This window comes from Gymnoscopelus microlampas, assembly GCF_963454915.1.
Source record: "Gymnoscopelus microlampas genome assembly, chromosome: 8".
Lineage (NCBI taxonomy): Eukaryota > Metazoa > Chordata > Actinopteri > Myctophiformes > Myctophidae > Gymnoscopelus > Gymnoscopelus microlampas.
Genome location: NC_139945.1, coordinates 15,484,344 through 15,496,144, shown reverse-complemented (window position 1 = coordinate 15,496,144; position 11,801 = coordinate 15,484,344). Strand labels below are relative to the sequence as shown.

The 11,801-nt window shown below is 42.7% G+C and overlaps 1 protein-coding gene across 1 annotated transcript; it reads left to right on the top strand.

The window, feature by feature from the left end:
- Positions 1-352: 352 nt before the first annotated feature.
- Positions 353-4,898, top strand: LOC311050014 (dihydrolipoyl dehydrogenase, mitochondrial-like; the record flags this gene model as incomplete). The annotated part of the gene is made up of 4 exons (XM_084063981.1): positions 353-358; positions 475-1,026; positions 1,059-1,545; positions 4,729-4,898. The coding sequence occupies 4 exons, from the start codon at positions 353-355 to the stop codon at positions 4,896-4,898; spliced, it is 1,215 nt and encodes a 404-aa protein (XP_083920107.1).
- Between the last annotated feature and the right edge of the window lie 6,903 nt (positions 4,899-11,801).

Here is an 11,801-nt window from a genome sequence, read left to right as displayed (position 1 = left end):
GTGGGTATTTGGGGCGTGCGTGGGGTGGGTATTTGGGGCGTGCGTGGGGTGGGTATTTGGGGCGTGCGTGGGGTGGGTATTTGGGGCGTGCGTGGGGTGGGTATTTGGGGCGTGGGGTGGGTATTTGGGGCGTGCGTGGGGTGGGTATTTGGGGCGTGCGTGGGGTGGGTATTTGGGGCGTGCGTGGGGTGGGTATTTGGGGCGTGCGTGGGGTGGGTATTTGGGGCGTGGGGTGGGTATTTGGGGCGTGCGTTATAGTGAGCTCACAACGTGTCACATCTCCTGGGTGTTCAGGTATCTCCATGTAGGTTTTTCAACCAATCAGCTTGAGGAGAATTTCAGGGATATCCATATGTGGGCCTAAAAAGGACCGATGTCATATTGACGACTCAAGCGTCTAGGTACCTTGGCTTTAAAGTGCACCACCAGAGTGAGAGATCCCGCTCTGGCCAATAATCGTTGCACCCTGCAAAGGAACCGTTCGAACAAAAAGAAAAAGTGGGTTCTGGTCCAGGAGGATATGTGGCTGCCATTAAGGCTGCCCAACTCGGCTTTAAGACAGTCTGTGTTGAGAAGAATGCAACTCTGGGTGGATCCTGCTTGAATGTGGGTTGCATCCCTTCAAAGGCCCTTCTGAACAACTCCTACCTGTACCATTTGGCACACGGCAAGGACTTGGAAAGCAGGGGCATCGAAGTCTCTGGCCTGTCATTGAACCTGGAGAAGATGATGTCACAGAAGAGCGGTGCAGTTAAAGCCCTGACGGGAGGCATAGCATATCTGTTCAAACAGAACAAGGTAACCCATGTGAGTGGTTTTGGGCGGGTGACGGGCCATAACCAGGTGAAAGCCACAGCAGCCGATGGCAGCGAGCAAGTCATCAACACTAAGAACATCATCATCGCCACCGGCTCCGAGGTCACACCATTCCCAGGGATTGAGATAGATGAGGAGGCCATCGTGTCCTCGACAGGAGCACTGTCTCTGAATAAGGTTCCTGAACACATCATTGTCATCGGAGCTGGAGTCATTGGCGTGGAGCTAGCCACGTCCAGACCAAAGTACCCAGTATTTATGCTACTGGTGATGTGATAGCAGGACCCATGCTGGCCCACAAGGCTGGGGATGAAGGTATCATCTGTGTGGAGGGCATGGCAGGTGATGCTGTGCACATAGACTATAACTGTGTTCCCTCTGTCATCTACACACATCCCGAGGTTGCCTGGATGGGGAAAACTGAAGAGCAGCTGAAAGAGGAGGGTGTCCCATACAAGGTGGGGAGGTTCCCCTTTGCTGCTAACAGCCGAGCAAAGACTAACGCAGACACTGACGGCATGGTAAAGATTCTCAGTCACAGGGAGACAGACATGATGCTGGGCTCACACATCCTTGGATCTGGAGCAGGAGAGATGATCAATCAGGCGGCACTAGCCATGCAGTATGGAGCATCCCCTGAGGACGTGGCCAGAGTGTGTTACGCCCATCCAACTCTGTCTGAGGCCTTCAGAGAAGCCAACCTGGCTGCCTCCTCCGGGAGGCAGCCAGGTTGGCTGCCTAATGGGGGATTTAAATGTATACAAGGTTCAAGGTTCCTTTATTGTTATGTCTTGTGTACAGGTACATGAGTTAAATTAGTAGGCCAGTCTATGACACCAATATTATGATGACATATTGATGATATCAGGGATCTCCATATATGAGCATAAAAGCGGCATAGAAAAGACCAAGACCAGACAAGGTTTGTTTGATAGATAGTTCTGGACAACCAGGACTGACTTTCCACTTGGCACATGTTTGAAGTCTATATGCGGGGAACAGACACACAGACAGACAAGATAGACAGAGATTCTGTCTCCCGTTAACATTGTAGAGTAGGACATACCGGTAAGTCAAATATAATATATAGCATAGGATATATAATAACTAGCCTGACACTCAACCTGAATTTTCATTTTGTTTCACTCCATTATTCAACGGTTTCGGGAGGTTGGAGTCAATCTTGCACAAAGACGGTGCTGTAGTTTGACGTCATCGAGTTGAAACGACGCTGATTGGTCGTACAGATTTTCAACCGAGTCTGACACCTCTTTCGACGGCGTCACCAGACCCTGAATCGCCTTCCGTGAAATTTTGCACGGACATTCCCACTATTCCCACTAGATTTTTTTTAAATCAGCCACATGGTGGCGCTAAAACAGGCCAATTCGTGTTTTTACCTATAACTCCACCGATCTGTGTAAAACAAAAATAGATTCTATCCAAATTTCACGCAAATCGGTACACATGATATCTATAGTCATATGATCAAGACGGATCTGTTTGAATTTTCATATTTTAATGGCTAAGATTGACATCTAAAGTTTGCAGGAGTGGCCCATTTTGAACAAAATGCCGCAAATGATGCACGCAGCGTCCGATTGCAGTGAAACTTTGTACGCACATTCGCACTATGTTGAGGAACAAATGCCACCCTTTCAACATTGTCGTATTATAGCGACACCAGGAGGACGATTTTTGCACAACATCTTTTTTATATTACTCCTACACATGTTGTCCGAACATCACGCAAGTCGGTACACATTATCTCTTTAGTCAAGTGATCAAGATGGATCCGTCCGATCCGTCCGATTTTTCACATTCCAGCCTGATTGGTGAATTCCCAACATTGCTGGCCCACAATAACCTATACCTGACCTGCCGGAGACCTGTGCTCCGAGGAGTACTTTTTCATGCACACATTTTTTTATCCTGCCGTACCGTTTAATACACTTTAGCAAATTTAATGATCTCATATTACTGAAGGATTGTTCATTCTGCTGAGGCAATGGGATATTATTAGCTGCTTACACCAGAACCTTTTTCATTTTTATACTGTATTGCACCTTGTGCACTATCTAGTCTAGTTTTTTTTATTGGTCCAAAGTATTGTCTATATATACTGTTCCTAGACATTAGTGCAAGAAGAGTATCAGTGCATGTACATGAAGATTGAGGTGCAGAGTATCGGCAAGTGTCAAGTTCAAACATATAGTCCTCAAAGGTTATTTGGATTGGATTCGAGTCAATAACCTTCCACTGTTCAAAACGAAGTGGCTGATGAAGAAGCTAAGTTGACCATTTTGTAAAATTGTTTTGTGAAATTCTTCTTCTTCCTATAGACGCCTTTACAGACTACGTCACACTGATAAGAACCAGAATGCGCGCGCAGGCCGGCACCAACTGAACCCCACCGCTCATAAGATGCAATGATAAAGTGGTCACAGCCTCACATGTAAAAATGCATCCCATCAAACTTTCAGATGCTGTTTTTCTCCCGGTGTGGAGGAAGAATGCTTAGGATTTTTACTGTGATCTCTCGCTCTTGAAATATATAATCCTTGGTTTCTGTTGTGTGTAAACAATAATAACAATTCAAAGCAGTTGTCCCCCAAACCCCACCTCCAGTGGCTGTCATAAGAACGGAGGGAGCACTCTATGATCATGGCACCAGAACCTGCTTGGCTCGCGCAGCTGAGCCTAATTTATGCTCCGTCCCGCGAAGGTGTAGCATGCAGAGAATGGCCGAGAATAGCAGACCTCCAAGCTCACAGCGGTCGCATCCGCGACGCAGTTGTGAGCTTGTATGTCAGCTGTTCTCGGCACGCAATACCGTTGCGTGATGAAGTATACGTCTCGCTAGGGCGCACCCCACTAGCCAACACACAAGAGGAGGTTGAATGAAGTGAAACCAGCACACCCCAAAACAGCAGGTTTGGGGATCTGTTGGGAATTGATTACATGAAACAGTCACCTGTGCGTCTAGTCTCAATGTTTGTAAACAAATAATTGGTCTATTCAACTTTTAATTGAAAAAGTAGATTGTCTTGATGTCTTGATGAATGTAGCTGCAGTGACTAGTGTGAAAGGTCAAATGACCAAGTCCAGGCCCGGATTTACACAGTTCCCTTGACCTTTTGGTACCTACCAAAAAGTGACCTTTGAAATGACCAGGTCCAGGCCCGGATTTACAGAGGCCTATGTCTAAAAAGTATTTAATGCAAATTCTCTCTGAGACACACACACACACACACACACACACACACACACACACACACACACACACACACACACACACACACACACACTTCCAATAACAGCAACAACACAGCCGACATAGTCTAGATTCACATCAGCCTTCAATTCCAGAGCCACAAACAAACAGTCACTGAACATGTTTCACTGCCACAGCGGGCCCAAACAGAGCTACATCTTGAACCACATCAGCACATGACATGGCATGAACAGCATGCAACATAAACTGCAGCAGCAGCAGCAGCATCCAGCAAAGGAAAAGGAAAAATTATGTATGTCACAATTATTACATGATCGACTAATCGCAAGTATTTGAGATAATCGCAATACCTTTTCAGATAATCATCATAATCATTTCCATGTTGAAAAGTGTTAATAGGTTTTCAAAAATAAAAAAAAATAGTGGAAATAGCAGACTGCCATTTCCACTATTCATGTTTTTTTTTAAATATAAAGTTATTGAATTATGCAAGTTATTTGTCATATCTGCCCCGTGCACCTTTTGTTAACTAAAAAGCCAGACAATTTTGTATTAATAATGTTACAAAGTTCAATGTACGACAGAGCACGACAGATACGCATTTAAATCGTTAATCGCAATTACTTGAGCGGCAATTAATCGTCAAGTAAAATGTCTTAATCGTGACAGTCCTAAAGAGGTTCTTACTTTGAGCCGTCTTCATCAGCCGTCTTCCGGGGAAACCCCCGAGAAGGACGAGGTCTTCGGCCGTTCGGACCAAGTCTTCGGAGGAATCCCCCATGCAGACAAACCCATGGATAGAGAGATCTCCAGATATCGTTCTCTAGGGCAGGGCATCCTCGGATGAGCCTTCCAGCGGCGACTCCCGCCATCTCCATCCTGCGTCCATCTGGTTAGCTTCACCTGTACTTTATTAGAGGTGGATGGGTGTTACACTGTAGGTGAGAACCTCAGTCTTTTGGGCATTGACGATGCAGATGTCATCTGCATCGACATATGTACAGTGTGTGTGTGTGTGTGTGTGTGTGTGTGTGTGTGTGTGTGTGTGTGTGTGTGTGTGTGTGTGTGTGTGTGTGTGTGTGTGTGTGTGTGTGGACAGGGGCTCTGCCCCTGGCTGGCTGGTTCTCATGCTATGCTGTTTGCTGCCTAAGCTGAATAAATGAATGAGTGGAAACCTTGGTCATGACGTCTCTTCTCCTCTACTTTTATTACATCTACCAGCCTGCTAACTGCAGCTTAATGCCTCAATTACACGTCATCATGTTAAGCCTGGAACCAATAAAGTTTTCAAATAATTGTAGTGGAGTAGAGGTAAAATATGTGTCTCTGGAATGTAGTGGAGAAGTAAAAGTATTGAATATTAAGCTCCTCAAAATTGTATAGTACTTGAGTACATGTACTTATTAGGCCTACTTTAGTTTACACCACTGACTAGGCCTGCATTCTGTAGCCTGTCTTAGCATCACAATCAAACACGGCTCAAAATTACAACATATTCACATCACATCACACAACACAACAATGCTGCATCCTGACTAGTTGTTGGTTTACCAAGTAAAAAAATGACACGCAATTCCATTAATTCCTTTAATGCTAAGTGTCACAGGGAAACCCGTGCCCTATACATAAAGACACATGGGTAAAGGGCATTGCACGCACACACACCACACAGCTGCGTCCAATTCATAATCAAGACCACCGGCCGGTTTGGAAGCAACTGTTGGAAGAGTGGCAGATATGCATATGTCCTAACAAAATCAATCAATACTATAATGTCAATACTATAATGTCAATACTGTTGAATGCATTCACAAATTCACAAGTCATTCACACAGACTTTACAGGGATAAAACATTCAGTTCATTGTGTAACCTGTGTTAAAAGGAGTTGCTCATTGTTTGTCACCTGTAACTCCTCTGCAGTAGGCCTACTGGCACTGTGGGTTGAACAGCCAAACAGAGCATGGACCAAACCATGTAGCTTAAGTAGGGGAGGTCCCAGTGGAAGGTGCCATGTACTGTAGAGGAGGAGGGGTGTTTCACAATTTTGATGGGCAAAGTATTCTATTGTCTTCGTAAATGATTTCAAACACAAAATGGTGTTCAGTCTGAAAGTACAATATCTATTTATGTGTTGGGTTATTCATGATATATTTGTCAGCTGGTAGATAAGCTATTTTTGAAGGTTAATTGCTTCCTCTGTTGTGGTAGGATCCTCTCCTATAAAAAGGAGACTGCAGATTCAGAGCTTCAGTTATGCTCGGGCGGGCAGAGAGCTAAGAGCCCAGTCAGAGTTGCCAGGGCCCCCTCATAGGGGTGTAGCCTAGTGTGCTTTGTTTTGTTCTTTTCCCTTTTGGTTAAGTTTTGCATTAATTTCCTGAGTTCATTATGTTCGTATTTTTTGGCCAGTACTATTTTTGTTATTCGAATACGTCTGCACTGTAAAAAGCTACACTGACTTTGGTGGAGGAGAAGTGGGAGAAATAAAATGAAAATGTTATTTACAGGGATGACCTGAGAGATATATAAAGTGGTTAAAATGATGGTACCCTATATCAACTATAATTGTCTCCGCCAGGCCGGAAGGCATGGCGAGAGTATGTTTTGCCCCCTGTTCGTCCGTGTGTCTGTGTGTGTGTCATTCTGTCTGTGTACAGCTAATCTCTGGCACCGTTGGCTTGATCGCAGCAAAACTGTGCACACACACTCCCTGGATGCCAGAGCAGAAGCTCTGGCCCACATTTTTCACATGGGCCTTTTATAGCGCCACCAGGAGGCCGATTTGTGCAAAACACATTTTTGGACCGTACTCCTACAGATTTTGTCCAAACATCCCGCAAATCCGTACACAGTATCTCTATAGTCATCAAACCAAATAAATCTTTCAGATTTTTCATATTTCATCCTGATTGGCTAAAATTGGCTTCCAAAGTTTGCAGGAGTGCTCCATTTTGAACAAAATACCTCAAACTTTCCACACACATTCCCACTAGGCTGAGGAAGAAATGCCTCTTGAAATGTTTCAAATCAGCCTCATGGTGGCCTAACAGGCCGATTCGTGTTTTTACCTACGTATAACTGCACCGATCTATGTAAAACTTTGTATGCACACTCTCTAGAGGCCAAGGAAAAACCTTTGCCCTGCATTTTTCACATCTGCCTTTTATAGCGCCACCAGGAGGCCGACTTATGTAAAACAATCTTTTTGATATTAAGCCTTCAGATTTTATGCAAATTTCACGCAAATCAGTACACATGATATCTATAGTCATGTGATCAAGACGGATCTGTTTGATTTTTCATATTCCATCCTGGTTAGCGAATTCCGAACATTGCTGGCCCACAATAACCCACCTGACCTGGCGGAGACCTGTGCTCCGAGGAGCACTTTTTCTAGTTAGTATTAATTCCAGCATTGTTTTAAGTACTAAATGGAATTCTCCCCAATACAAAATAAAATGTTGTACATAGATTTCATCCTTGTGCTCTTGATCGTCGAAGTGATCGTTGGTGCTTTCATGGACAAAGGTTTGTTGTGTACTTGACTACTAGGGGTTGATAAAATGGATCGGGAAACAAAAGGAAATAAAGCCACTTCAAAGTGCTGTTTAAAGGAGCCTTGGAAAACAATACATGGTCAGAGAATCATAGCTTAATCTTGGCTGGATGGTATGATTAAAAAAAAATGTGTTAAATAAATCCCTGTACATTTGTATTTCATAAAAAGTGGAATTTTACAAATTATGTCCTTTTCTTTTTAGGATTAAAAAAATGCGCAAGTGATCTAAAGTGTAACCATTATAAAGTCATTCACAACCTTAGATAGTGATATTGGTCTGTATCAATGTATAACAATACAAGGAACTAGTTGAGCGTTTCATTTTCTGTACCGAAAGCTCAACCAAAAGGTCATGGTGCATTATATGGTGTTACCAAGCAGTCTCTACTTTGGTTGTATTTATATATTATTCTCCTTTTACATACAGGAAGATTTACTTTTCTTATAACACAAAAGATTCCTCAACACAAAAAAAACAACCACAGTGGATGTCAACAACCACAATTGGAGGTTCCGACTTGCACTTGAAGGCACAAAAACAACGTATTTTTTGCTTTTGCTTCCTAGACACGTATAGCCAGTTCTCTACACACAACTACAGAAGACATTACATTAGAGAGGTCAGTACTCAGGGTCAGCTACACTGCAGCGTGAACTGGGCTTCTTGCAAGGATCTCATTGCTAATGTAGTTCCCTACCCTTTTGGGTCAAGTCCACACTATAAGAGAAGTAACACTTTCATCAACCAGGATCTCGAGGCAAAGATTTTTAATTTGGGTCATGGCCTGGGGAGGTTTCCAAAGTCCTGTTTTTTCTGGTCATCGTTATTCTGGCCGATGGAGTGAAAAGAAAATATTAGCGTGGCTCTGTCCATAGAGAGTACACAGGAATGGACTTGTTGTTAGGTTTCTGTATGGCACATGGTCTGAACCGGACCACTGGAGCAGAGCAGAGGCCATCAGACCAGAGGGGCCTGGCTCCATGTTTGACTAGCTCATTAAGGAGCCTCGTTAGGACATGTCCTGCGTCATTAATTTGGGCACTTTTCCGGGCAGAGATGAATGGGAGAGATTAGCTTGGTTAGAGAGTCTTGACGGCTCTCTCTCTCTAAATCTATTAGAGGTACGTATGTGTGTGTTCTAGGGGCCATTAGGTCATACCTGGTGGCAAATGCGCTGATGAGAGCGAGAAAGAGGGAGAGAGACAAAGAGAGGTAATGGAACAGGTTGTGGCAGTTTAAAGTAGACCAGGGTAAAAAAAAAAGTGTTATTATATCTGAGTGTTTGTTTTAACCCAGATTAAGTTGGTGGCATTTACATTTAGCCTTGTAAACCATCCCATTAGTATACAATACTGTGCAGACTGTTTCAGGAAACATTCTGCTTACTTATCAGATGTGTTCACTGATTAAGTGTGAGCATTGTGGAACATTGCTTGAAATGTGTATATTTTATGATTGCCCTGCTGATATAATAATGTTTATAATTCTAAAACATAATTTAATTCACTGTCACTGTCAAACGTTCTACAAGGCCTACCATCGGAATTGGACATAAAGCACATGAAACATAAACAAGCATCAAACTTTTAAAGTTTGATGCTCAGCATGAACCATTTTGTCGTATAATAGGAATCGACTCAGTTTCATGTTCAAACAATCTTACACTCTGTGAAAGCGTGCTAACTCTGAGAGAACCAAATGAAACTCATGAACTCATGAGTTAAATTAACATTTAAATCTCATGTTTAACACAGGATTTTACTGTGTACCATGTGACAGCGGGGTGCTGCCACTGTACAGCTTTTCCTGGATGATTTAAGGTATAAAAAAAATGAACACCCCTTGATTTGGGGTACATAAGATTTATATATATATATATATATATATGGTGGAAAGCTGGACACCACCATGCTAACGTTGTAACAATGATGCAACGTTATATATGTTGGTTTTTCACAGTCTGGTTGAACTCTATACCATGTCTCTGTACGAATTCCATCCGCTAAGTCGGGCATTCTCACAGAGAGAGAGATCTATCTCTCTCTCTCTCTCTCTCTCTCTCTCTCTCTCTCTCTCTCTCTCTCTCTCTCTCTCTCTCTCTCTCTCTCTGGACCTGCTCCCCATTGTTTATCCCTTGCTTATATAGGCCTACCCCAAAATCAAGGAGTCTTACTTTTTTTTACACCTTAAATCATCCAGGAAAAGCTGCACAGTGGCAGCTCCCTGCCATGACATTTTACACAGTAAAATGTTAATTTAACTTGTGAGTTTACAAATAGATCATTTGGTTCACTCAGAGTTAGCACTCTTTCACAGAGTGTAAGATTGTTTGAACATGAAACTGGGTCGATTCATATTAAACGACAAAATGGTGAGCATCAAACTTTAAAAGGCACCGATAAAAGGTAACAGATTTGACCGTTATCACCTCAGCCCATGACTCAGCAGCTGTGTGAACTTTTCAGCACCTCTGCTTGTCTCCTAGCATGGAAACAGCTGGCATTCAGTGTTGCCATGTCTGCTTATTATAAGCGACGTTGGGCTTGTTTTAATGACAGACAAATTAGAGGCCTGCAGGCCCGCCCGGACCCGACCAGGGCCCAGCCCGCCAATACGAGCCGGGCTGGGGCCGTTTCCGTATTTGACCATCGGGCCCAGGCTCGGTCTCGGGCTCACAGACCCCATTATATTAATAAGGTAAATATTTTGCGCAGAGAATTTCACCCTGACAACAACACCAAACATCACAACAGCGCACACACCAAAAGCCACACACACAGTTGTGGAAGGATGGACAACCAAAAGATAAAGGAAAAGTTGGCTTGCACTGCTTTATTTTGGCATACAATTTAACGCATGGCATGAATGCACCTTAATAACTACCTAATATTTGTAGTTATGTTTAATAAAACTACAACTAAGTACTTTTTAGTGTGATGTGTGTGTTCTTGACTTCTTGTGGGTTTGTTTTTATAAGAGCGCGAGAGCGCAGCTGAGAGTGCAGCTGCTGCGTGCACCAGTGAAGGTGCACACTCAAAAATAATTAATAAATAATAATAAATAAATAAAAAGGTATCAGGCCGGGCTCAAGCTGTAAAATTGCGTCACCTATCGGGCCAGGGGCCGGGCTGGGCTGAAATCCATGGCCCAGGGCCAGGCTAGGGCCCACATTTTCGGCCCCAGGGCTCTATAAGACAAATATACGGTACTATGCAAAAACATCATATAAAATAGTAGTAATCAAACAATATTTGAAATAGGGGAGTTGTGGGTTGAGTTTTTTTGGGCTTCTAAAGTGTAGATGGAACAGTGCTTGCTTGCTTGCTTCCTAATGTTGAAAAACCAGTGGTTCTCACACATTTTAATGTCAAGGTATCCCATCTGAAAATATTTTGTGCCAGGGACCCCTGTAGTAGATTTGTGTTGTTAAAATGTTCCAAAAATATTTGAAAAAAATATATATTATGTAATATATTATTCGCTTTTTTTGAAAATTGACGATCTACAAGCTCACAACGTGTCAGCAGAGATGAGATGATAGAGTGGTAGTGAAAGAGAGACAGCAGGAATGACAAGTGCAGAGATTCTGGGAATAATAATAATAATAATAATAATAATACCTGGGATTTATATAGCGCTTTTCTGAGTACTCAAAGTCGCTTTACAAGGCTAAACTAAGTGGAACATAATCAAAACAAAACAACTTTAATGAGAAAATACAGAGATTAAAAAGTTAAAAAGGCTACAGAAGGCCAGGGAATAAAACACAAAAAAAGACAAGTTCACTTGATTCATCAGGGTGACCCTGATGAAGGCTGTGTAAATATACACAAATATTTGGCACATACATATTTGGCACAATATTTTGTTCATTTTGATCACAATGTTTAAAACTATACAAACTGATGTATCCAATTGACTTTTTAACTTGTTGGGTTAAAGCCTTCCCTTGCAGTTCTGATTCTGAGGCCAACAAACTACAGAAAAACAAGTCTTACAATACTGAGGCTAAACTAGGTCTTCACACTGTGAAAGTTGTTTTTGTTACATTTTTTTAAAAGTCATCCCTGGCCTGGTTCCAATCAGCCAGCAAGGATCTGTGAAAGATACTTTTACACGGAAAATAGGAACTTTAGTTGACAGTTACTGAGGCCTCCGGAGAGCTGGTAAATATTAGTTTAGTTTACTAGA